Source organism: Zootoca vivipara, chromosome 2, assembly GCF_963506605.1.
Source record: "Zootoca vivipara chromosome 2, rZooViv1.1, whole genome shotgun sequence".
Classification (NCBI taxonomy): Eukaryota; Metazoa; Chordata; class Lepidosauria; order Squamata; family Lacertidae; genus Zootoca; species Zootoca vivipara.
Genome location: NC_083277.1, coordinates 19,014,230 through 19,041,763, shown reverse-complemented (window position 1 = coordinate 19,041,763; position 27,534 = coordinate 19,014,230). Strand labels below are relative to the sequence as shown.

Below are 27,534 nucleotides of genomic sequence, written 5' to 3'. Positions count from 1 at the left end.
TCGCTTACTGATGCCAGGATGCCAGTGCTATCAGTAACTGTTCCTCCTGAATGGCTCCCAGCTCCACAACAGGCGATACTGTACTTCTATACAGAGTATAGAAGAGCCGTAGCTCAGACGCAGAGCACCTGCTTTGCATGCAGAAGGTTGCAGGTTCAATCCGTGTTATCCTCCCAGTAGGGCGGGGGGGGGGAGTCTCCTGCTGGTCAGTGTAGACCAGGCGTCCCCAAACTGCAGCCCTCCAGATGTTTTGGCCTACAACTCCCATGATCCCTAGCTAACAGGACCAGTGGTCAGGGAAGATGGGAATTGTAGTCCAAAACATCTGGAGGGCCGAAGTTTGGGGATGCCTGGTGTGTAGACAATAATAAGCTAGAATAGACCAATGGCCTGACTTGGTGTGAGGCAGCTTCCTACGATTTCCTCGAATCATTCGGGAGGAATTTTAAAACACGAAATAGACTGGGTTGCATCCAGCTTTCTCTGCCTGCTAACACAAGGGCTCTTGAGTTAATGGGTGGTTGAGATTTAATGCTGGGCAACCGAGAGGAATCTGATGAAACAGCTGCGCAAGCAGAAACTCCTCGCACAATCAGTGTGTGCGTGTGTGTTTTTTAAAAAAAACCTTCATTGGATGTTTTTAAACAGAAGTTGGATGGCCAGCTGTTGGGGATTCTTTAGCTGCGGTTCCTGCACTGCAGGGGGCTGGACTAGATGACCCTTGGTTCCCCCTTCCCATCCCACAATTCTATGAAAGTTACCAGCAACCCTGTTTAATGCGCTGTCTTGTGAAGCAATGGTCTGCAGCTGGTGCAGAAAATTTCAAGTATCCCACTAAGCGAGTTGGCACCACGCTGGATGCAACCCACTGATCCTGGCAACCATTAACTGATTATCTGTAAGAATACTGTTTTAAAATGCTTTTAACTGTGTTGGTTTTTTTAAAATATATATATATGGGATTATTCTTTGCAGCTTTCTGTTCCTTTGGGAGTAAGGGCAGATGGACAGAAATCTAATAAAATAAATTTAAGCTTGGATTAGGAACACAGGAAGCTGCCGCATACAGAGTCAGACGCATTGCTCCATCTAGATTGGTATTGTCCACACTAACTGGCAGCAGCTCCATAGGGATTGCGGCGGAGAGTATTTCTCAGCCCTACCTGGAGACACCGGGGATTGACCTTCTGTGCAGAAGGCAAATGCTCTGCCACTGAGCTACCGCTCTCCCCTCAGTGATCACCAACTGTAATGTTTTGCATTTCATTGTCATTCAATTCCCACCTTGCAATTTTCTCCTTTACATGCCTGCCAACTAAGATTTCACTTCATGCATCTGACAAAGTAGACTTGAATTCATGGAAGCGTTAAAGCCTTTTAAAGTGCCGCAGGGCATCCTTGACTGTTGTACCTTCTGTTGTGGCTCTTGCCCCATTCCTCTCCTTCGTCTGTCCAGTCACCTTGCCCTCTTGTCTATTGCAGCGGGGGAATGAATGAATGAATGAATGAAATCTTGCTTACTTTGGATCATAGGAGAAGAGGGAGGATGGCCTTTCAGCAGAGAACATGGCCGAAGCTTTTTCTGCTGCTGTGGAGCATTATAGAGACTCTTGTGTACGACTGGCTCCACCATGAGGCAAAGAGGCTGCCCTTTTCCCTTGGAATTCTCTCTCAGAACACCTAATTATTCCCATTAACTATTATTATCATTATTATCCCACCTCTTACCCAGATCATGACTCAAGGCGGCTTACACATATAAAGCAGTACAGGTAAAATGGATAAAACTAAAAGCGTGTAAACTATAATACAGTGGTACCTCGGAGCAGGGCCGGCCCTACGGCCAGGCTGGGTGGCGCAGGGCACCACGGTGCCAGCCCGCCAGGGGGGCACCACGAGCTGCGCCCGCCCGCTGGCCGGCCAGTCCGCCGCGCAGCTGTGCCCACGGCAACCGCATTGTGCCTGGCCACCCGCCGCGCAGCAGCGCCTGTGGCAGCCGCGCTGCGCCCGCCCGCCCACCATGCTGGGAAACGGGGCGGGGGGGCGTCGGAGGGATCCGGCGCACCACGGCGCCAGGGGCGCTTAAGACAGCCCTGCCTTGGAGGTCCGTTCTGGAGGACCGTTCTTAACCTGAAACTGTTCTTAACCTGAGGTACCACTTTAGCTAATGGGGCCTCCCACTGCCGCCATGTGATTTCTGTTCTCTTCCTGAGGTAAAGTTCTTAACCCGAAGCAGGCCCGGCTCTAGGTGTAGTCCCGGTGGCGCGGGGCGCAAGGGTGCCGGGCTGGCAGGGGGGCGCTGCGCGGTGAAGCCGCGGTGAAGCCGTGCTGCGTGCTGCGAGGGCGCCGGAGCGATCTCCGCGCCTCAGCGCCAGGGCGCCCGACCTGCTTGAGACGGCCCTGACCCGAAGTACTATTTCTGTGTTAGCAGAGTCTGTAACCTGAAGTGTCTGTAACCCGAGGTACCACTGTAGTTAAAAAGCAATTAAACTACAATAGGTATATTTTGCAGAGTTGCAGAACTGAAAACAATAGTTGTTACAAAGCTCTTGGTTCTCAAACTTAATCCGTTCCGGAAGTCTGTTCCAAAACCAAAGCGTTCCAAAACCAAGGTGCACTTTCCCACAGAAAGTATTGCAAAACGGATTAATCCATTCCAGCCTTTTAAAAACAACCCCTAAAACAGCATTTTAACAAGCAATAAACAATGTACTGCATTCACACAATCAATCAATCAATCAATCAATCAATCAATCTGTAGATGAACTGGGTTCCACACAGTCATGAAAACAAAACCAAAAAGCCGCAAAAACAAAAACGCAAAAGAAATAGCAAAAACAGACAGACCTCAACGTAACACTCAAAACGGAAGTGTGACACTCAAAACGGAGCACATTCGGCTTCTGAAAAATGTTTGCAAAAAAGTTTGCAAACACTTACTTCTGGGTTTGCAGTGTTTGGGTTCCAAGTTGGTTGAGTACCAAGGCATTTGAGAACCAAGGTACCACTGTACTTGCATGCAGCCAGGCAGAGTCCTGCAAGGGGTATGGTAGGTGCAGACAAGCACAACTCCCCCTGCACCACAGGAAAGGTTGTGCCATGTGAAGTGAAAAATAAATTGGGGGGGGGAGTGCGAGGCAGGGATGGAGGTTTGGCAGCACACACTCCCCCTGCAAATGTGCATGGACTGGCCTCACTGTGCTAGAGCTGGTCCCAGGCCCCTCCGCCTAGCCTAGCCTACAAAAATGGTGGTGAAAATAAAAGGGGTGGGAGAATAAACCCATCCATGCAACCTGTCATGAAGGGTAAGAGAGCTGAATGGCATAATGGCAGCTGATGGGATCAAGGGCTTGAAGAAGGATGGCATATAAGCCCGAGGAACGAACAATACAGGCACAATTATTGACTATCGAGAGGAAATCGGCAAAAGTCAGCAGAGATGTTTAACCTTTTAGCACACAGCTGTACATTAATAATAATAATAATAATAATAATAATAATAATAATAATAATAATTTGTGCCCCGCCCATCCAGCTGGGTTTCCCCAGCCACTCTGGGCGGCTTCCAACAAAGATTAAAATACATTAAATGTCACACATTAAAAACTTCCCTAAACAGGGCTGCCTTCAGATGTCTTCTAAAAGTCCGATAGTTGTTTTTCTCTTTGATATCTGGTGGGAGGGTGTTCCACAGGGCTGGTGCCACTACCGAGAAGGCCCTCTGCCTGCTTCCCTGTAACTTGGCTTCTTGTAGTGAGGGAACCGCCAGAAGGCCCTCGGACCTGGACCTCTGTGTCTGGGCAGAACGATGGGGGTGGAGACGCTCCTTCAGGTATACTGGGCCAAGGCCGTTTAGGGCTTTAAAGACACATAGACACAGAGAGCCAAGCCTTGGTCAACCATGAACTGTAGCAGCCGAGTGTGAGTTCGACAAAAGCTAGGGGAGGTCAGGTGACTTGTGTCTGAGACAGGACATGGGCTTTCAATCCAGCACATCTCTGGGTACGAACAGCGCAAGCTTTCCCTGCCTCCATTCTGAATCGCAGTTGCTCATTCTGACCCAGGCAAACGGCCCTTTCATTCTCTCCATCCTGGCCTCTCTGCACCTCGATGACTCAACCCCATTTCCTGGAAAAGACACAGGGGGAGCTTAGCACACCCGCTATGAAGGTCTGTTGACCCACAAGAAAAATCAGTTAGCTGCGAGAGCTGATAATGGTCTGAGCAACCCCGTCTCCCTTTGTCTCTGCTATAAGGGGGGGGGAACCCCAAGCTTCTGCTGCTGTTTGTGGTAGGATAAGGGAAGCAGGGTGTTAGGTCTGCTCATTGTGGGAAAAAATGGCTGAGCTGCCTAATGAAAGTCCCTGGGGTTTAAGCTGTAGGGCTGAACACTGCCCAACCCCACAGCAGTGGCTAGGGCAGGACTCTAGAGCGAGTGTACTTGTTAGTGCCCTCTGAAAATCTTTATCCCGGGCAACATCCTGGCAGCAGGATGACTTCAGAATGGCATTGTTATGAGTTTGGGTGGGGGGAGGTAATCTGTATGCTGGATCCTTCTAACCCCAGGTTAGTGTTAAAATATAAGCCAGGCTAGATTCCTGTGTTGAGGTGATTGCCTGGATAATGGGCCATTTCGTCTTCCAAAGCAAGTACAGTGGTACCTTGGTTCTCGAACTTAATCCGATCCAGGAGTCCATTCGACTCCCAAAACTGTTCGAAAACCAAGGTGCGGCTTCCGATTGGCTGCAGGAGCTTCCTGCACTCAAGCGGAAGCTGTGTCGGACATTCGACTTCTGAAAAACGTTCACAAACTGGAACACTCACTTCCGGGTTTGCGGCGTTCGGGAGCCAATTTGTTCGACAACTAAGCCATTTGAGAACCAATGTACTGTACCATTGTACAGTAGTACCTTGGGTTACAAACACCTTGGGTTACAAACACTTTGGGTTGTAGACTCCACTAACCCAGAAGTAGTACCTCAGGTTAAGAACTTTATCTCAGGATGAGAACAGAAATCGGTTGGTGGCAGCGGCGCAGCGGCAGTGGGAGGCCCCATTAGCTAAAGTGGTACTTCAGGTTAAGAAGTTTCAGGCTAAGAACGGACCTCCGGAACAAATTAAGTTTGTAACCAGAGGTACCACTGTATTCTTTTCCGAACTTAAAAATGGTAAGCGTAATGCCGGTGGTCAACAAAAGAGGTTCAAAGACTCTCCGGTTTCAAAAGATGTGTGATAAGAAATCCCACAGGTGAGGTTTTCTCCATTTCTTGCATTCCCCTGTCAGGAAAATCACCTGGAAAATCATGCTTGTGTGCCTGCTGTGAAGGGAGGGGAGGAGGAAACTTCTTTTTTGAAAGGTGCATGAGCCACAAAGGTAGTAATGCCTCCCTCGACTCAGAGAAAGGACGACAAAGCTTGAGTTGAGAGTTGCAGCGATGTGACCTAGGAAGTACAGCAGCAAGCTGGAGAGAGAGTGAGTCAGGGCAATGTTTGAGAGCAATGCTTGATTTTTGTTTGAATCCAGGGCTGCGGCTATGGGATAATCAAGACCCTTTTGGGGTGTTAATGCTGTGAACCTCTCCATCATAGGCTCAGGCCGTATATATGTGTGTAAATAAACCGTATATCATAAAGACACCACAGTTTCCGCTGTCTCTCACTTCCAAAAGGAAACATGAACCCTGGTTAAGCGCTTGCAACCAACCCCTGGAATCTTGCACCGCTTGGAGATCGGGGTGGTGTGCAGAAGTATTTTACGGCACAGCCAGGAAGCATGTGTAGGCAGGTAACAGAAGATGTCTGCAGAGAAGATTAGAAAGAAAAGAGGCATCATATACCTAGCAAAACCCAAAACATCCAACTAACCACCTGGCACATTTCATCTTAGAAGATACCCACGTTAGAATTTCAGAAGACACTGCAAGGCAGAATCTGGGTAATTGCAAAACCCGAATCCCTGTTAGTTTGTTCTTTAAAAGTGCACCAAGTAAGATTTCACCAGCAGCCGTTCAAAAGGCTTCTCCCGTTAGGATAACACGATATGGGAGCTGCGATACCCTGCATCTGTCTCCCCACAAAAAGGAATCTGCAAATGCACATGAGAAAGAGACACAGGTTGTATGTTTTTCCACAATACATTTGCACACGGCTCTAGTCAGAGGTATAATTTCAGAAAATTGCCTTCAAAAACAACAGCACATTATCAAGAAGAAACTGTCAAGACTGAAGGGGGATGACTCTTTATTACTCCCACAAATTATTCTTCGCTGGGCTGCAGGCTAATTCCCCTTGAGCAGGACGTAGAGCATGGGGAACGTGATAGCAAAGACAGTACATGTGAAGGCTGTGCTGTAGATCGAGTTCCTCTTCATTTGTGCCTCCAGTCTCCTTTCCGTGTTGCACAGTTCCAGAACCACGTCTTCCGCCTCAAAGGTCTGGCTGCTCCCCTCCGTCGAAGGACCAAGCAGTGCTTCCCTCCCAGAGGCAGGCTGAGGGACCCTTTTCACGTTCTGTACCTCGGCGGCCATTTGCCCTAAACTTTTTTCCAGGCTGCTAAGCTGCCGCTGCAAACTCTCGAGGAAAGAGCTGATCTGTTTGGAGTAGCTCAGCTGCTCCTTGACGGAAACTAAGAGAGGGTCTGTTTTTAGAGGCATGGCTTTGGCCGAGGAATCCCCCGCCGCTTCCTGCGAGGTCACGGCCACCGCTTGTAGGATGTCCTTCAGGCTGGCAACGAGGTCGCTCAGATCCCTCTGCTGGGAGTTATAGCTGGAGGCCTGCTCCCTGATCGCTTCCTGAAGATTTATAGGTCCCTTTTGTGCCTCAAAAACTAAGGCTTTCAGCTCCTGCAGCCTAACTCGGTTGACGTAGGTAGAACCCATGACCCCAATAATGGCCCCCAGCACTGAGCCAATGATAGACCAGTTCTTGGTTTTCTCCGCTCTGGTCCGCTCTTTCTCGTGGCTTTCCCTCACGGCAGCAGAGAAGAGGGAGAAGGCTTCCCGCTCAGACTCCTCCGCCGTTTGATAGGTGCTCCGGTACCTCTTCTCTTCCTGCAAGGAAAACGCACAGGCCTGGTTAAAAAAAAATGCTGGAGAGGGTGCACCTCAACAGGCACATATTTCCACATGTGGTGGGAGTGCCCCCAAATCCAATGATTCTGGACAACAACCATAAGATACCGTAAATATGTAAAATAACCAAGCAAACATTAGAAATAACCCCAGAACTGGCCTTGCTAAAACATCTTCCAAGACAATAATGCCCACTCACATCATAAAGAGCTCATAACCCACTTACTCTCAGCAGCCAGAAACATCATAACCAGACACTGGAGAGACCTGTCAGGAGTAAGCATGGACCAATGGTACCAAATAATATGGGAAACAGCCTAACTAGAAAAATTAACCAATAAGCTGAAACTGACACAGGGACAAATAGAAGAAGATGGCTTCACCCAGGTATGGCTCCCCTTTATCACATACACAGCCCAACAAGACAATGACAAAAACCCACCAACAGCATACAAATCAATATGGTTAACCTGATCCAAAACACCCACCCACCCCGCTCACACACCAAACAAAGACCACCACAGCCAACCACAAATGAACAACCAGACCCTAGGCGAACCCCAACATCTCTCACCACCAAAGAAACACAACCAAAGAAAAACAACAGAGAACCTGCACAAGCGACGCTGACAACCCCCCCCCACATATATTAATTAAAATAGAAACATTGTCACCCTACCCCACCCCCACCCATCTCTCCCCCATTTACCTCTTTCCCCCTTTTCTTCCCAATGTCTCAACAAATGAAACTGATTTGTAAAAATGTTATGGGAGACATTGGACATATTTTTGTAAATCAAGAAAATCAATAATAATAATAATAATAATAATAATAATAATAATAATAATAATAATAATAGAACAGCATGTTAGATGATGGAACTATCTCGGAAGACGGGTATGCGGGGGAAACCAGTGAAATTTATAAAAATTTCACTAGAAATTGTGGATCAAGAAGATTAATTAAAAGAGGTGTGGGAAAAGGAGACAACAGGGCAAATAGATAGTCAAGGCTGGGGGGAAATATGGGAGAAACGTATGTTGAAAATGTTGTCTATAAGAATAAAAGAAAATTATTATGAATTAATCAGGAGATGGTATTAAACACCAGTCAGATTAAATCAAATAAGCAAGGAATGTTCAGTGTTATGCTGGAGGGGATGCCAGGAAACAGAGAATTATGTCCACATGTGGTGGGGGTGTTAATATGTACAATTTTTTTGGCAAAGGGTGTTTAAGGAGATAACAGAAATCACTGGGTTAAAGCCGACCAAAAGTCCAGAGGTAGCGTTATTATCAATTTACGATGGGGTGGAAGGTTCGCAGGCTATGAGGGACTCGCTCACAAATTTATTGACAGCTGCACGAATTATTACAGCTAGGAAGTGGAAAGGGCAAGCAGAAAATAAAATGGAAGAATGGTATAAAGAGGTGTGGGATACAGCTATTAATGATAAATTAACACGTGCCGTTAAGGTAAGAGGGGGAATATGCAGGAGAAATGATTTTGAGGAGAAATGGAAGGTGTTTGTAGAACTTGAACTGTTAAAACGGAAAGGGGTCAAACCATTGCTGGAGGTGTTGAAATTTTGGGAGGTTGGATAGTTACAATGGAATGGTCTCGGTGGTGGGGTGCACATTTTTTATTCTTATTTATAGATGATTATTACTTTGTCAAAATAAATAAAGGAAGGAAGGCTGTATGTGGCATAATCCCTGCTTCTGTGCCTTTAACAAGAGCTTGATGTGCGCAAGAACACCACAGCGTTCTTGGTTTCACGCCTGTCAATTTCTCCCAATCAAGACTGCTGTCAAAGCCGTGGCTACAGGTCAGCCGCATGTGCAAGTACAGGAAATAGCTGGCTTAAGTCTTTTTTATCTCTGGCAGCAAAGAGGCTAGCAAGATCCTCCTCTAGTGAATACTGGGGGATTACAGGGGAATATGACATCTTCGCCATCCCAGGCAGTAGCAATATAAAATGCTGCATTTATACCCCGCCTCTTTATCCTCAAGTCCACGAGTTCTGTTTGCACAAGCATTAACATGGCTCGGCATCGCCCATTTCATTCGCGAAGGGAATGTTCTCAAGATAAGGCTAAGCTAGACTGCGTGATGTTAGCGAAAACAGGGTGAAGAGAGTCTTCTTCCCTTTATTTCAGTGAAGCTCCAAAATGGAGAAATAAGCGAACGGAAGAACAAAACAGTGTTCTGTTATCAAAAGAATGTGGGATTCACAATATACAAAATACCCCTCCGAAGCCCCACAAACTTGCCTGATGCAATAAAAAAAAAACAATGGGAGGACAACATAGGCTACGAAATTAATCCCACCCAATGGACTAGAACAGGGGTTCCCAACAAAATTTTCTCGAGGACCCCTCATCGAGCCGCTATTGTGACAAGGACCCCCATTAATTCCTAATCCTAAATCTAATTCCTAATCTAATTTTTCCAGTAAACTTAACACTGATCTTGGAAGGGTTAGGTTCAAGGGACGCCGACGATTTAGGTTCAATGGACACTGACAAGATCGGTTCGAGAGTCACTGACTTACTTGCTTGAACATCAAATGCATTATCTTCCTCTTCATCTGTAGGCCTTTGTCGTTTTAACGAACCACTTTTTAACCAACGGTCCATTTTTAACTACGCGAACTGTAGCTTCCGCGAAAAACAACGCTTTGTTTACAAACACTACTGTTTTGCAAAGAGGCAGCGCGCGCCAGGGAGGAGGGAGGGGAATGGAGAAGACAGGGTACCTGCGCAGTAGCGCACAAATGAAGCCGACGCGCGCAAAACATCTTGGGGGGGTGAGCATTAGTAGAATGCGCGCGCTGCCTCTTTGCAAAACAGTAGTGTTTGTAAAGCGCCACCTAACGGCATACAGCAGAACTACTGCCTCTATCTAATTCTAGTTTTGCGCTAGACTCTGCTCATGCAGGAAGCGGCCAAAACCAAAAATCTGTTATCATACAAAATATATTTAATATATTTTTTATTCTAATAGCATCTTGCGGACCCCTCTGGCATAGCTCGCGGACCCCTGGGGGTCCGCGGACCACCTGTTGGGAACCACTGGACTAGAATGTGGTCCAAACCTCCCTTTAAGTAAAGATCAGCCAAAAGAAGGGAACTCACTCTGAAATTTACCTACAGATGGTACCTAATACCATGGAAACTGGCGCTAATATGCCCAGAAACCTCACCAAAATGCTGGAGAGGCGGCACTTCCACAAACACATACCTCCACATGTAGTGGGAATTCCCTAAAACCCAACTCTTCTGAACAACAGTCATACAAGAAATAAGCAAAATAACTACAAAAGGTACCATATTTTTCACTCCATAAGACACACTTTTTCCCTCCTAAAAGGGAAGGGGAAATGTTTGTGCGTCTGATGGAGTGAAGGCACTGGACGGCAGCGGGATCCCTCAAGGGGAGGGATGCCTCTGCTGCCGGAGCCATGGCTCCCAGTGGTGGCAGAGGGATGAGCAGCCAGCAGCAGCATTGATTCAGAACATTCTTTTCTTGCTTTCCTCCTCTAAAAACTAAGTGCGTCTTATGACCGGGTGCATCTTATGGAGCGAAAAATACGGTAATAGAACTCGCCCCAGAACTGGCCCTACTGAACACCTTCCAAGATAGCAACGCCCACTCATGCTATAAAGAGCTCATAACCCACCTACTCTCAGCAGCCAGATACTGGAGGGACCTGTCAGGAATAAACATGGAACACTGGTATCAGGTAGTATGGGAAACAGCCTTACTAGAAAAGCTAACCAATAGACTGAAACTGACACAGGGAGAAATAGAAGAGGGCGCCTTCACCCCGGTATGGCTCCCCTTTATCACATACACAGCCCAACAAGTCAACAACATGAACCCACCAACAGCATACGATTCAATATGGCTAACTTAACCCAACAACCCCACGCACAAACAGACCCCACTGTAGCCAACCAAAGACAATCAACTTAGGCTACCCCAACCTCTCTCACCACCAAGGAAACACAACACGCAAACCGAACGAGAACCTACCCAAGTAACGCTGACACAAAGACCCCGTGCATACACTAAGTAAAGGAACATAAGCGTTAGCACCCCACCCCCTCTCTCCTGCCCCTCCTCTTTTCTTCCCAACTCTATACAGTCATACCTAGGTTTAAGTACGCCTCGGTTTGAGTATTTTCAGTTTAAGTACTCCGCAGACCTGTCTGGAATGGGTTAATCCACTTTCCATTACTTTCAATGGGAAAGTTCACTTCAGGTTAAGTACACTTCAGGTTAAGTACAGACTTCAGGAACCAATTGAGTACTTAAACCGAGGTACCACTGTAATACAGAATGCCTGCAAAAAATAGATCTGCGCAGCTGGAGAGGAACTTGTGTCTGCTTGACTAGAAAGAAATGTCAACTAGACTATCGGGATCCTAGCTCTTCCCTCTTTTCTCATGACCAGTCTTCTCCCCAGGGAACATAGCACAGCCCTGGGCTTTTTAAAGAACAACCTCAACGCACAGATGGAAGCGACGGAAAGGTTGGAATGGCTCCACCACAAACATAAATGACACAGAAGCAAGGCAGGCTGCAATCCTGGGCAGACCAGTGGTCCATGCCCTCTTGCAGTTTTCCTCTGTAGTTTTCCCTGGCAACATCATGGCACGAGGAAACCATTTACCGAAACCCGCAGCCTGGTGGCTCGCTGGCTCAGGCTATGAAAGCCACATCGCCAAGGAGGCGAGTGCCGCAAACAATAAGGAGGAAAGCTGCTCCTGGGGAAAACGTTTTTCCTTTGACATTCCAGAAACACTTCTTCTGAACCAGCTTGTGGAACTCACGGCCACATGATGTGGTAAGGACCAATGGGCTTATAGGCAGCTTTAACTGTGAGATCCAGTTCACGTTTATTAGGGAGGGGCACCAGTTAAGTGTTACTGGATATGCTTTAAAGGCCACAGGTTCGAACTCCAGCATTCCCAGACAGGGCTGGGAGAGACATTTGCCCGAAATCCTGGAGAGCTGCTGCTAGTCAGTGGACACAGGGCTGAGCTTAGATCAGGCACCCCCAAACTGCGGCCCTCCAGATGTTTTGGCCTACAACTCCCATGATCCCTAGCTAACAGGACCAGTGGCCGGGGAAGATGGGAATTGTAGTCCAAAACATCTGGAGGGCCGAAGTTTGGGGATGCCTGGCTTAGATGGACCAAGAGTTCTGCCTTGGCAGGCCATTCCTCCCTAGAAGTTAAGTCACACTGGGTGGCATTCAGAGGAGACCCACAATGGAATTCATTAACGTAACTAAGTTAGGTCCGTTAATTTCAGTGGGTTTACTGTGTCCAGTCTGCAAGGGGACTCAACACCTGCTGTGTTTAGGATCGCAGGCTCAGAACGACGACCAATTCGTGGCAGTTAGGGTTGGCCAAGATGGCCAAGCGGAATTGCCACGTCTATTAGAAGCATACCTCTCCGCACACCAGTCGCTGGGGTGGGGGGCAGGCAGAGGTAAAACTGGGAGAGTTCTGGTGCCTTCATGTCTTACTTGTCCCAGAAGTACCCAGCCGGATATGGCAAGAAACAGGATTCTGGTCTCGACAGAGCCCTTAGTCTGATCCTGCAGGGCTTTATTTCAGAAAGAGACATGCTGCTTATCCTCTTTCAGAAAGGGAGAGATTAAATTTCCTAATCATTATTATGGCATGTGTGTATTTATAGTGAAAAGGGGTTATGTAACCCAACCTGTGTAGCAAGTCCTGGCCAGCCGTCAACTATGATGTAAAGAGAGGCTCATTCTGGAATTATGCGAGCACAGAAAGAAGAAAGGGAATTTTAAAAACAGTATTGCATTCTTTTCGCCTTGCTGCAGGGCACAAAGGGATGAAAGAATCTTGTTGAAACTATCCCTCTGCCTGCACATCAACCGAGCTAAAACAAACAGACTCTGGGAAGGGAAGGAATGTCAGGCCCGCTGAAAACGTTTCTTCCAAAAAAAGAAGAGTTTTGTTGCAGAAGGCTGGCGAGCTGGCACAGGAATCAGGGGAGAGGGGGAAGCAACGTTTTTAGCAATATGCTCTTTTAAAAATAAACATTTTTATTAGATTTTCCAATTTAAATATCTAATCCATTTTCAAATCATACAAATATCAATTAAACAAGTAATCCAAATCTTCTGCCAAATTATACAAATTTAAATTTGACTTCCCATGCTTCAGACTCAGAAAGCCTAGTCCTCTTATAGTCACTGCTTTCTAATCAATAAAATCCAGATCTTATCCAATAGTCTATTAAAATCCTTCTATCTTCTTTCCAGCCCCTGAGTTTTTCCAGCAAGCAAGTTTGAGCAAACCATATACTGTATATTTCTGTGTGAATTTATGCCTATGATTCCTCTATAAATTAGCACTGTCTCTTCGCACGCTGGTATCTTGCCAAGTCCGTCCAGAAATCGAAAAAATCCTTCTCACAGCCAGCAGCAGCCATCTTCGAGCAGTCCCCATTTAGCAATACAGTGGTACCTCGACTTACGAAGACGATCCGTTCCGCGGCCTTCTTCGTAAGTCGAAGTCTTCAGTTGTCGAAGCGCTGCTTTTGCGCATGCGCGAAGCGCAATTTCGTGCTTCTGTGCATGCGCCGGCCGCGCGCACCGCTTTGCGCAGGCGTCGGCCGCGCGCGTGGGGCACAAAGACTTCCGGGGGTGTCAACTTCGGAAGTCGAAACCTTCGGAAGTCGAATCGTTCGGTTGTCGAGGTACCACTGTATCCTTTTTAAGGCAAGCCAACAACAAATCATTTTAAATACGTCCGAAGCTGTAAACCAGCCAAGGAAGCAGGCAGATCATTAGATGACAACAGGGATGAGGGACTCTGCCGGTGTTGCTGGACTGCAAGTCCCATCATCCTTGACCAATGGCCAGGCTGGCTGGGTCTAAAGGGAGCTAGAGTCTGCCTGGAGGACTGCAAAAAGTTCCCCCATGCCTGTACTAAAGGAAGAAGCTTCAGTAGCCGCTGTGCAATATGCTGGAAAGATACTCGCCCCCTGAAGCCCAGCCCCACCAGCCCAGCCTGAGTGACTAAGTCAAATGGAAGTGACAAGACATAAAGTACTAGGGCAAATCGGCAAGGTAAAAATTAACAGCCTGCTGCATGCGATGGCATACGCTTAAGAATTCTTAACAGAAACGTGTGAAATGGCCCATTGCCTGAGAAAGAAATATGTGCAGCTAGTCCCTAAAACCAGCTTCCTCCAGGACTGTAAAGTGCTCGAAATAATGCAAGTTTTAAAGAAGAAGGGTGAGTCAGAGACCAAAAAAAAGTGTTACCTTTGTACAAGAGGCTCGTTTTTTCACACATTTGCCCATTCCTCTACCTGCTGCCCATCCAGGCAAGAAAGAAGCAGTAGCAGAATTCAAGGACAGGGCAAAAAACACTCAAGGAGGGTGCAAAGGAGGGCTGGTTCCCCACCCTTGGTTTAAAGATTATAAACATACTAGAAGCTGAATGCTGGGGTTTTCAGAGTTGCCATTTCACCCATTTCTGCTCTTGCACAATGTAGTCAGGGGAATGGGAAATGAAACACCAGCGAGCCACAATAGGCTTTCAGAATCCCTACAAAATGGTTTTCCTGGTTACAGAGTTATCCCAGTCTCCACTCTTAACATTCTAACATTAGGAAGAACTTCCTGACAGTAGGAGCTGTTCGGCAGTGGAATTTGCTACCAAGGAGTATGGTGGAGTCTCCTTCTTTGGAGGTCTTTAAGCAGAGGCTTGACAGCCATCTGTCAAGAATGCTTTGATGGTGTTTCCTGCTTGGCAGGGGGTTGGACTGGATGGCCCTTGTGGTCTCTTCCAACTCTATGATTCTTTGATTCATTCACAGCCTCTCCTTCTAAGGAAGCGCTCGGGTTTTGTCCTCCAATGGGCCGAATCGGCTGCCTAGGATCTGCATGGTTAACGCTTCTGCTCTCCTGGTGATCAAAGCCATTCTTTGTTCTTTGGCCCAGTACCAGACTGCACCCCTGGGAAGGATGTCCTCTTCTACTTTGTAAAACAGATGGCTGGTGCTACATATATAATAACATGATAAAATTATGCCAATCCTTGCTAAAATATTCCGTACCCTGCGAACCAAAGGGGCTCACTGCCCTGGGGCTCCAGAGCTGAATTAGAAGAGAATCATGCTTTGGCCCCAACCACTGGCCAGGGAAATAAGGGCCACAGAGTGTGGCATCCTCTGCCTCCCATGAAAAAGCAACACAGGTAACTACCGTAGAGTTATCAAAATTTTCAAGAGCAGGGGGTCCGAGGCTTGGATTTTGAAAATAGGGGGGGGGGTCCTCAGTAATTAGCTAATTGGGAACCACTGGATTAGATGACCTTTGAGATGCCTTCTGATTCTACAATGATTCTATGATCAGCTAGAGGATTTGGCACTTTCTGTGTGTGTGTGCTACTTTTGGGAATTATTAATGTAAGCTGCCTTGGGAGGGAGGGGGAAACAGCTGATTGAAAGGAAGAAACTCTTGAGAGTCCCATGAACTGCAAGAAGATCATACCTATCCATTCTGAAGGAAATCAACCCTGAGCGCTCACTGGAAGGACAGATCCTGAAGCTGTGAAGACTCCCTGGAAAAGACCCTGATGTTGGGAAAGATGGAGGGCACTAGGAGAAGGGGGCGACAGAGGACGAGGTGTTTGGACAGTGTTCTCGAAGCTACCAACATGAGTTTGACCAAACTGCCGGAGGCAGTGGAAAACAGAGGAGTGCCTGGCGTGCTCTGGTCCATGGGGTCATGAAGAGTCGGACATGACTAAATGACTAAACAACAGGCTGAACAAAGGTTGCCTACTCTAAACCCCTGCTCAGTGTAGGCTCTGCTTTGCAGGATGCAGCTACAGTATCCCTGACATATGACCATCCAGCCTCTACTTAAATGCCTCCAGCGAAGGAGAGTCAGCCTGCATCCCTGCCAGCTCTGGGGTCGTTCCGCCTAATGTTCAACTGAAAAAGGCTTCCTTGAAAACAAACAGATAAAAAGAAAATAATGCCACCGAAACATATTTCTAAAATCCTATTGTTAGATTCCTGTCATTCTGCATGCAGAGTTCTAATATGCCCGTGGTGGTTTGCTGATCACCCAAACACTTGCAGGCTTTCCAAAAAACAGCACCATCAGAAAATGATTTTGGCCCAGCGTCCTTATTTTAAAAACCCCAAAAGGTAATTCAGCAACCATCAGCATCGTTGCACCTGCTGTTTTAGCAACCATTAGTGCTTTTACATTTTATTGTAACTTGCGTTGAGGCGGGTCTAAAAGGAAGGGCAAAAAGTACCTTCGATACATTAATAATAACAATAATTTATTTATACCCCAGCCACTCTGGGCGGCTTCCAACAGAATATTAAAATACAATAATAAAAGCTTCCCTAAACAGGGCTGCCTTCAGATGTCTTCTAAAAGTCTGGTATTGGTTTTTCTCTTTGACATCTGGTTGGAGGGCGTTCCACAGGGTGGGTGCCACTACCGAGAAGGCCCTCTGCAAGCAGAATTCCAACCCTTTCACTCCATTCCTGGACTCTGAGACACTCTTACTTACCTTCCAAGTCCCGGACTGCAGAATCCGGGACCGGCAGCCGTGTGACACCGGATGTTGCGTCGACGTAACTTCCGGTGTCGCTTTGCCCTTCTATGGGCACCAAAAATGGCCGCTGCCGGCTTCGAAAGTCGCTTGTACGCACGTCAGGAAGTGCGTCGACGCAACTTCCAGTGTCGCTCCGCCCATCTATGGGCACCAAAAATGGCCGCCGCCGACACCGGAAGTCGCGTCTATGCACTTCCAGACATGCGTAGATGCCATTTTTGGTGCCCATAGAAGGGCAAATCGGAAAGGAAAAAATTGGCCGCTGGCAGGAGAAAATAACGGAGAAAAACGGGAGACGAAGTGATACAGGGGACCACCGGGAAAAGGTAAGTAAAATCGGGGTTTTCCCGGAGAAAACGGGGTACTTGGCACTCTTACCTGCAGTAATTTGTGCTCCAGGGTTGCCAGTTCCAGATACTGAATGTCGTCACGCGAGACTCTGTCTAAACGGTCCCGGACTTCCTTCAGTTTGAGCTGCTGGGCCTCCCAGGTTTCCCGGGATTCTCGTACAATCCCGCGAGCTACCATGAACCTTTTTTCAGCCTAGAATAGGATGGGTGGGCAAGGGAAAGATGAGTTTGCCATGTACAGGTTTGGCAGCCTAACTCACTGAAGCTGGAGTGCTTGCATCAAACAATTGTTATCCACTCTGCGCCAGAGTGTAAGAGAAAGTCAGAAAGGAGGGGAGTCGATACGGTAAAAGAAGGATGTGCTTTCTTATTTAATTAAAATGTGTTTATTTAAAGTCTCCGAGGTCTCTGATGAAACAAAAAAAAAATTCTGGCCACATGGTGGCCGTGTTTTTTTTTTAACTTTATACACCCATACAATGGGCTGCCTCATTCCAGCCAAATCTGATTACTCAATTTATTTGGCCCTTTTCCTCTTCCTTGTGCCCTTTGGACTTTTTCTTTCTTTTTCTTTTGTGTTCAGCTAGGATTAGTTGTTGGTACCCTTATTCTGTAGTAGTCTTTTTCAAAATGATTATATATTTTATGTTTTGTACAGCTCCCCGCCTCTGGGTTTATCTTCTTGTCCTGGTGCCCTTTTTGTATGTACTGCTATAAAATTCATTTTAAACATTATTAGGAATTATAGGTACCGACATTCCAAAAGATCAGAAAAGACTTTTTATGGACGGGGAAACAGCTGCTCAGATGCTATTAGCCAGGGTGGATAAAAATCAATGATTGTTTTTTTTTTAAAAAAAAATAATAAACCCGGATTTAAATCAGATTTTTTGAGCACTGGTCATGCTGGCTGAGGTCAGTGGGATCTGTGGTCCGACAACATTTGCAAGGACTACAGGTTCCCCATTCCTGAATCAAAACAACAGAATAAGAATAAAAATGCAATTTATAAAAAGCTAGAAGAGCACAGGGTTAACATTGGAATAAAAAGGTACCCAATAAAACAACCGAAAAGCTTCTAGAAGTATTAAAAAACTTAACAAGAAGCCTAAAAAAGGAAGGCAAAAGGCCATTAAGCGGGGTAGCAAGATGACTATTCTAGAAAAGGAATGCATTAGCAGCGTGGACAGGTACTGAGAAGGGCCTCTCCTTAGTCCCAGCCAGATGTATTTCAGAGAACATGCTAAATCTAAATAAGCAGGCAAGCCTGTACAGCAGAAAGGAGACCTTCAGATACATTTTATCCAATATGTACCAACGATGTTGTCATTACCTCCGTCACGTTTCCCTGGGCCTCTCGGACTTCATTAAGTCCAACAAATTCCTCGTATTTGTCCCACCAGCTCTGGGAGGTTGCAGAGATTCTCTGAACGGCGTTTCTTCCCAAAACTTTCCCAGCTTCTGATAAGCGATAAAGAACATTTGTAGCCACTTCCACAGCTGTGTTGGCTTCAGGCCTCTTGGAAGCCGGAGAGCAGTAGGCTCTCACTAAATGTAGGCGCATTTTGTGATTCCTCAGTGCAATCAATTGGTGATGTTGCATATTGTTGGCTCATGGGTGGCAACAGACACCATATGACACGTCATCAAAACTGACCATAGATTCCAGTCATGGTGGGAAATATCTGCAAGGATACAGGTGTGAAGAAGAAGGAGAAAAGCAATCACTCAGAGCCAATAAACAAATCTCTTATAGCAATGTCCCTTCGATGCAGAATGCCCATTTAGGTAAGTATTTAAATTGACTTTGCAATATTTAATTGTCACTTTCACTTCCAGGATCAGCAAGTGTTTCCCTTGAACACAGAGAATTACATGGATCCATAGCATGCTTTGAAGGTACCAAAGCAAAAACAGTCTTGCATCATAATTTTTTCTTTTGCAATTGTCCAAATGATCACCTAAACAAGGGATGGGGAACCTCCTCTTTTCCAGATGTTTGCGGGACTCCCAACACAAATCAGTCCCAGCCATCCTGGCCAATGATCAAGAATGACCAGACTGTAGTCCAGCAACAGCTGGAGGGCACTAGGTTCCCCATCCCTGGCCTAAAGATTTAAACTTCAATTCCTGGTTAATAATGGCAAATAATGCTGAATAAATTGGGCGGGGGTATAGTTTAGAGGGTTTTGTTGGCGGAGGAGTTTGTTGCTGGTATTGATATTAATTATTTGTATCTTTATTTTAGGTCTTATTTATATGTTCAGTTTGGTTGTGGGGGTTCATTAAACTGCTTTGGTAAGGTAAGGTTAACCGCATGACCCTCAGTGCAGCGGTTTCAAGGAGCTGCTCGCACTTTACCTCTTCCCTTTTGGAGAAAGAGGTGATCCCACCCCACCTGTGAAGGCAGAGGGAGCCCTGCAAATGGAGTGTGGCAGGAACAACTTGCCTTGTCTCTGACACCTCGTGGGCCAGGGACGAGGCAGCTTGTTCCTCCCTTTCAACGTCGCATTTTATCCACCAGATTGCGACTTTGAAAACCTGACATGGCCCTGCCCTACTGGCAACTCCTGCAGCCAAGCTGTTGCCCAACATATTCCCCTGCTTTCCTTTGGACCACATCAGTAGGGCCAAGAGGTCTTGTCATCTGGGCAGCTCAGGATCTCCAGACACACTGCCCAGGCTTGTACCCCAGGGAAGTCACTTTGGTGCTGCTAAGTCAGCGGTTTGACTTCACCCTGGAGGTGCACTCCATTGCTTCTTGAGGCAGATGCTAACAACAACTGCTGTAAGCCACATTGCAAACCTGAAATTTAATTACTTGAAATTTAAAAGCCTGAAGAAGTGTGCATGCACACGAAAGCTCATGCCAATGACAAACTTAGTTGGTCTCTAAGGTGCTACAAACCTAGACAGCATCTTAAAAAGCAGAGACATCACCTTGCCGACAAAGGTCCGTATAGTTAAAGCTATGGTTTTCCCAGTAGTGATGTATGGAAGTGAGAGCTGGACCATAAAGAAGGCTGATCGCCGAAGAATTGATGCTTTTGAATTATGGTGCTGGAGGAGACTCTTGAGAGTCCCATGGACTGCTAGAAGATCAAACCTATCAATTCTTAAGGAAATCAGCCCTGAGTGCTCCCTGGAAGGACAGATCGTGAAGCTGAGGCTCCAATACTTTGGCCACCTCATGAGAAGAGAAGAATCCTTGGAAAAGACCCTGATGTTGGGAAAGATTGAGGGCACTAGGAGAAGGGGACGACAGAGGACAAGATGGTTGGACAGTGTTCTCGAAGCTACGAACATGAGTTTGACCAAACTACGGGAGGCAGTGCAAGACAGGAGTGCCTGGCGTGCTATGGTCCATGGGGTCACGAAGAGTCGGACACGACTAAACGACTAAACAACAACAAAGGTGCTACAGGAAGGGATTTTTAAATTTTGTTTCTGAAATTTAATGAAAGCATTTTAAGAAGTGGCCGTCCCTGTTCCCACTTTTGAGCAGCGAGGGGACCTTTGGGTGATGGTCGGATTCCCAGCACACTCGGCACCCCCAGCAGTCGCTCTGCTCCTGCCCCGCTTTTTCCTTGGGGGCGCTGCTCCTCTCCTCTCCCCCCTCCCTCCATTCTCGCCCCACTTTTGCTGTATGGCAACAGCAGCAGTGCAGGATTTTGCTCCCGCTCCCCAACCCCCCGCACCTCTCACTCTCTCTCTCTTTCTTGCTCTCTTCTTCCAACTCCAACTCACAGTCTACCATAGGACTTGCAAATGCCGGGCAAAGGGAAGCTAGAAGACAATGACCAAGTCCGGGCGGATGTCATGTATGGGGGTCGCTGAAAATAGACGTAGAAGATCTGCGTCTGTAGAGATAGGAAAATTTTAGAGTGACACGCATCCCGAAAGACGGGTAATCGGAAGTAGTCATAGGCCGTGATTCGCTAAAGGACGCAGAGCGGTGCCACTCTACACCCTCCATATCTCCATGGTGAGAGTTTAACCTTCTAGAGGTGTTCTCTGTAGGGAATTCCATCTTTCAAACTGAACCAGTTATTCACGCTCAACTCTCCGAACGGACCGTATGATTTTTTTTTAGGCGTCGCTCTACTCTTTCCCCTTTGTCTCGCTATATCCTTCTAGACGCCGCTCTAGCCCTTTCCCCTTCTATCTCCACTTTCTCTCTAGCACTTTCGGTCTCTATGACAGAAGTGGTGGTTCCGGGCCGGGCGGAAGTGATTCCCTGCGTCATACCGGCGACTGATTGGTGCTGCCCCTTTTCCTTTCCTCCCCGGCGTCAGGGCCTTCGGGTGTCGGAACGAGCGGAGGGTCGGGGAGAAGCAAGCCAGCAAGCGAGGAGGCAGCATCATGTCGGGACGCGACGGTAATGAATCTCGGTGAACGGGCAGTGATGGCGGGAAGACTGCGGGCGGCAGTCGGCAGGGATTTGTTGGTGGGAAGACAGCGGGAGGGGGCCCCTCATAGGTTGTGGGGTTAAGCAGGGGCTAGTTGGGAGGCTCCGTAGCTTCGGGTCCCGCTGCCAACTGCGCGTCTTTTAAACAACCCAGCCAAAAATAACAGCAGCCACATCTCCTGGCAGCAGAGGGACACACACGGCAAGGGGTCTGTTAATCGGGCCCAAGCTGCCTTGGTCACAGAAAAGCCAATAAATGACATAGACCAGGCTTCTTCAACCTCGGCCTTCCAGATGTTTTGAGACTACAGTTCCCATCATCCCTGCCCACTGGTCCTGCTAGCTAGGGATCATGGGAGTTGTAGGCCAAAAATATCTGGAAGGCCGAGGTTGAGGAAGCCTGCCATAGACGGAGGAGATTCCCATAATAATCACTTGTTTATTCAGCTGAGTAAAACAGAGCGGGTGAGCCACACTCACTAGTGTGATGGTGAAGCCACTCCAAATAGCCTTTGTTCATACTTTTTATAGGCATGCTTTCCTTTCCCTTTCCCCCTTTTGAGGTTCCTTGCGCTGATCGAAACAGGACACCCTGCCTGGAGATCTTTAAGGGGAGAGTTGCCTGGCAGAGGGAGGTTTTCCTGAAAATTGCCTAGGAATGTTATCAGGTCTTCACATATTTGTGGCTCACCCTCCTAAATTCTAAAGGAGGCAGTTTTTTACAGAAACAAAATGGCATCAGTTAGGCCAGGGGTCCCCAGACTACGGCCCGCGGGCCAGATGCGGTCCGCGACGACCCCCGCCGCCCGCTGCCGCCGCTCGCTCTTACAGTGCGCAGCGCGGCGGCGAGCTTCCAAATCGGAAAAAATCGCCGAAAATCCTTTGTGCGCATGCATATGGGCCTCTCCCGACCCAGAAGAGGTCATTTCCGGTGCACTTCTGGGTCGGGGGAGGCCCATACGCATGCGCACAAGCGATTTTCGGCGATTTTTTTCGACCTGGAAGCGCGCCAGCAAGTGTGTGCGCGCATGCGCATGGGCGCGCACTCCCCCGCCCTCCAGCCCGCTGCACGCGCACTCCCCTGCCATCCGGCCCAAAGCCCGGTAAGTCTGGGGACCCCTGAGTTAGGCTAACAAAAAAACAAAACAAAAAAAGACAGGACAAGAACAGGCCTCTGTTGCTTTTCCTGAGACCCCACAATGGTATCCGCAAAATCCAAAATACTAATATCCAAAACCCCACGACCCCCCCCTTGCCTCAAGCAAAGAACAGTGGGAGCATGGCATAGGTCAGGCACCCCCAAACCTCGGCCCTCCAGATGTTTTGGACTACAGTTCCCATCTTCCCCGACCACTGGTCCTGTTAGCTAGGGATCATGGGAGTTGTAGGCCAAAACATCTGGAGGGCCGCAGTTTGGGGATAGGTTATGAAACAGGTTGATTTCTTAAGATGCCACAAGACTTTCTTCTAATCACCTGCCATTGCCCCACAGTCTGTCTCTTATCACCTCTTCTCCCGCAGGTGGCAAGAAGAAACCTTTGAAGCAGCCCAAGAAGCAAGCAAAGGAAATGGATGAGGTGAGAAATGTGTAAGGGGGTATAGAGTGAAGGAGGGGTGGTGGTGCTGTGGAGAAACTGTAATATGGGGAGGGGAAATTGTTGGTGAGTCTAATCCCTTAAAGCAGGGGTAGGCAACCTCAGGCCCGTGGGCCGGATGCGGCCCAATCGCCTTCTCAATCCGGCCCACGGATGGTCCGGGAATCAGCGTGTTTTTACATAAGTTGAATGTGTGCTTTTATTTAAAATGCATCTCTGGGTTATTTGTGGGGCATAGGAATTCGTTCATTTCCCCCCCAAAATATAGTCCGGCCCACCACATGGTCTGAAGGATGGTGGACCGGCCCACGGCTGAAAAAGGTTGCTGACCCCTGCCTTAAAGCATTATCTGAGGTCACTCCAGAATGAGCCGGCTAGGCTACTGTGTGTTTTGTGCCGACAGCTGCTTTTTGAAAGGAGTGCCCTTCTCTCCTTTCAGAAGGAAAGAAGGCGGAGTTGATTTTGACATTGTTCAGTTGTCATTGTGGATTTATAATTCCGGTTCGTTGCTGTTTCATGCTGTTACTAACAATTGTCCCAACAGGAAGACAAAGCTTTCAAGCAAAAACAGAAGGAGGAGCAGAAGAAACTGGATGAGTTGAAGGCGAAAGCGGCTGGCAAGGGCCCACTTAGTAAGTGGCTTTCTCTAAAACTGTATGCAAATGAAGAATTATCTTGAGCAGTCTGACTGCTGGGCAGACATAGACACTGGGAGGAGCTCAAGGTTAGGGAAATATGGCTAATGTGCCAAGTCTAACAGATCTAACATGGTAGGTCGTTCACTGTTTTTAGAAACCTGTGCTTACACTTGCCTGGGGAACCTGCAGTGTTTCCTATTTAATTTCATTCTCTTCCGTGCCCTCCACCCCAAAATGCCTGAAGGCACCGTTGATACTAAATAGCAAAACATGTAGCTTGCCTCATAACTCGAGTCTTTGGTATCTCAATTAACAATGGGTTTCATCCAGTGCTAGTCCTACTTAGAGTAGAACCATTGAAATTAATGGACACAACTTATTCAAAACCATTAATTTCAATAGGTCTGTATTGAGGAGGACTAGCACTAGATTCAGTCCAGTGATGACTGCCAAATTGGACAGCTTTAAAATTGTTGTTTAGTCGTGTCCGACTCTTCGTGACCCCATGGACCATAGCACGCCAGGCACTCCTGTCTTCCACTGCCTCCGCAGTTTGGTCAGACTCATGTTCATAGCTTCAAGAACATTGTCCAACCATCTCGTCCTCTGTTGTCCGCTTCTCCTAGTGCCCTCAATCTTTCCCAACATCAGGGTCTTTTCCAAGGATTCTTCTCTTCTCATGAGGTGACCAAACTATTGGAGCCTCAGCTTCAGGATCTGCCCTTCCGGTGAGCACTCAGGGCTGATTTCCTTAAGAATGGATAGGTTTGATCTTCTTGCAGTCCATGGATCTCTCAAGAGTCTCCTCCAGCACCATAAAATAAGCTTTAAAATAAAATTCATGGAGGTAAATGGTTGCTAGCAATGTTGGTTGTACTTTGTCTCCACGACTGGAGGCAGGAATGATTCTGAATACCAGTTGCTGGAACCTGCAGGCTGGGAGAGTGCTGTTGAGCTCAGGTCCTGCTTGTGGGCTTTGAGAGACAACTGGTTGGCTACTGTGAAGATAGGATGCTGGGCTAGATAGACCATTGACCTCATCCAGGCTCCTCTCTGTTTTTAATGCACTTTTTGTGGCAGTGTTCAAACAGAAGGACAAGACCACGTCTCGCTGCCATTCACTACCTTGTGCCTAATAGTTTGTATCATGCTGATGCTGAATAAATGTGTGGATTTATCATAGCCTTGGTGAAACCCAGCTGCTGCTCTCACACCCCCCCCCCCCACCATAGAATACAGTTCCCTTCACAATAACTATGCTATTAGCCATCGCTGTTGTGTAATTTAAACACAGTCTTAAAAACAGTTTAAAATAAACTGCAGATGCTGACCCATCCCAGCATATGGAGGCAGGCCACTGAAGTGTCCAGAGAGACATCAAGGGCTGCCCAATATACTGTGTGTTGGGGTAGTCTATTGTTATTATTAATATTATTGCTATTTGTTGAATTTATATACAGGTGAAACTCGGAAAATTAGAATATCATCGAAAAGTGCATTTATTTCAGTAAAGCAACTTATTATTTTTCTTTTACTTTTTACAAATGCTTTCTTTTGGAAATTCCACAGTAATAAAACAAATAGTTACAATAATACAAAAATAAACATTGCTATTACATTTCATTAATTCCATTCCATTTATAATTGACCCGCCTAACGACAGATAATTACAATTACAACAAATAAAGGCTTGACATATCTTGCTGTGCATGTCATGCATCTATCTCATATATTGGTTTTACCTTTTAAGTTGCATTACTGAAATAAATGCACTTTTCAACGATATTCTAATTTTCCGACCTGGAGGTCTCAGGGCGGTTCACAGAACAAAATCAAAATATAAAACCACAAAATATATAATCAAAATACAAACAACAACCCAATACCCCCCCCAAAAAACCCCACATTTTAAAAGGGCACAGGATGTCAAATCAACCAAAGGCCTGGTTAAAAAGGGAATTTCCCTGGGGAGAGCATTCCACAGACGGGGAGCCACTGCAGAGAAGGCCCATTCTCGTGTTGCCACCCTCCGAACCTCTCGAGGAAGTCTAGCCTTGTGGTTCCAATACATGAAGAGTAGTTGGCAAGTCCTGATTAGACAGGTTGTTGTCGTTTAGTCGTGTCCGACTCTTCGTGACCGCATGGACCTGAGCACGCCAGGCACTCCTGTCTTCCACTGCCTCCCACAGTTTGGTCAAACTCATGAGAGAGATAGAGTTTCAATTAAATGTAAATGAGACAAGTGCCTTGCAGAGCTCCTAGAATCTCTTCATGCATACTGGACAGCTACCTGATTTTGCAGAGTTTAGACTGCCTTTTGACAATTTCTTTCTATGTATATGCATTGGATGAGGAGAAAAGCATTATATCCAATGTGACCCTTAGTAGGTCCAGGATGAGAGATGGACTTCTGGATTTTGCTTCCAGTACCACATGTTAACTCTCTTTCTTTCCTAAGCCTGATAGTAATGTATTTCCTTTTGCAGCTGGAGGTGGGATTAAGAAATCTGGTAAAAAGTAGCAGATTTGATGAGACTACATGGCAAGAAAAGCATTCACTCTCACTGGATGCTTGGCACTAGGATGGATTTCCAGGCTGATGTTGTGGGAAACATTGATTTGAGCACCTTTGTACATTTCGTTCAAACAAAATAAATGGCTTTTTTTTTTGTTAATGTCCGCTGAGTTTCTTTCCTTGTGTCCTTTGGTTCCTGTGGTGGGTGATCAGGAGATAAGGCAGAAGTCCTCCAGATATTAATGGACTATAGCCCTCATCATTCTGCTTCGGAGACTGTGCAGAGTATTTATATTCAGCAGCAGAATAAATAGATTTCTAATGAAGCGGCATGCAAAACAGAAAAAGAGACGACCTATTAAGGTCCTTAACTGTGTTAGAAGTGAGAGAGCTGTCAAGTCTGTGATAGCCCAGAGAACTCCAAGGAGCTGTCACAATACGAAAAATGTGAAAATGACAGGCACTTGGAAAGATGGAATTGACATGGCGGCTCACATCAGACGGCTTCAGAATGAGCTTGCACAAGTCTGGTCGGCTTCTCTGAAAACATAAGAACATAGGAAGTTGTGTTCTACTCATTGAAACCATTGGCCCACCTACCTGTACTTCATTATTGTTGACCCTGATTGATGCTGAGCTATGGCCCTTCATATCAAGCAAAGCCCCAGCTCTCTAAAGTCTCTGTGAAGATGACCAAGCGCAGGAGAAGCAAAGCTGCAGGCTTCATATCCAGCTCCGCAGGCTGCCTGAAAAAGATAAACTTGGCGATACTGTGGATGTCTTCTTCCAGTGAATTTCAGAGAGAAGGCTCTGTCATGGATCAGTGCAAAGTGGGCAGCATCACCACCAGCCCCCCCCCAACCATTTAGAGTAGGCATGGCCAAACTTGGCCCTCCAGCTGTTTTGGGACTACAATTCCCATCATCCATGACCACTGGTCCTGTTAGCTAGGGATGGGAGTTGTAGTCCCAAAACAGCTGGAGGGCCAAGTTTGGCTATGCCTGATTTCAAGGGTCTGAGATGGTTGATATTAGAGGAGACACTATTTCAGGTCCTCTTCTTTGGCGATCACTCGTAGCCGAGTAAGATTGTCTTCCATGAACACAGTCTTAACAGTGAGTCCGTAAGTGACTGTGGAGGCCAATTCTGGATCCACACATCCTTCCACACAGGGGACGTAGGGTCCTGGGTGGGAGTTGATCATGGTGAGGGTTTGCCAAACGTGCCTTCCTCTTTAACACATTTCTCCCTTTCGTCCTGAGTTCGAGCGTACTATTTCAAGTACTTGAGTCCAAAACCCTTTAGAGCAGGCACCCCCAAAC

At 47.0% G+C, this 27,534-nt stretch overlaps 1 protein-coding gene and 1 long non-coding RNA gene across 3 annotated transcripts; one reads left to right on the top strand and one right to left on the bottom strand.

Moving 5' to 3' along the window:
* Positions 1-6,223: 6,223 nt before the first annotated feature.
* On the bottom strand, positions 6,224-20,876 carry CCDC51 (coiled-coil domain containing 51). 2 transcript variants are annotated; one of them, XM_035106917.2, is made up of 4 exons: positions 20,755-20,876; positions 18,390-18,741; positions 17,085-17,249; positions 6,224-7,049 (listed from the first exon to the last, which is right to left on the bottom strand). In XM_035106917.2, the coding sequence occupies exons 2-4, from the start codon at positions 18,657-18,659 to the stop codon at positions 6,279-6,281; spliced, it is 1,206 nt and encodes a 401-aa protein (XP_034962808.2). In that variant the 5' UTR covers positions 18,660-18,741; positions 20,755-20,876; the 3' UTR covers positions 6,224-6,278. The 2 variants fall into 2 exon arrangements, with proteins under 2 accessions (XP_034962808.2, XP_060127222.1); XM_060271239.1 differs by having other exon boundaries at positions 20,762-20,848.
* A 409-nt stretch (positions 20,877-21,285) lies between these two features.
* On the top strand, positions 21,286-26,367 carry LOC118075976 (uncharacterized). The gene is made up of 4 exons (XR_004691459.2): positions 21,286-21,434; positions 22,986-23,041; positions 23,604-23,691; positions 26,184-26,367. It is a non-coding gene; the product is annotated as an uncharacterized LOC118075976 (long non-coding RNA).
* Positions 26,368-27,534: the final 1,167 nt, after the last annotated feature.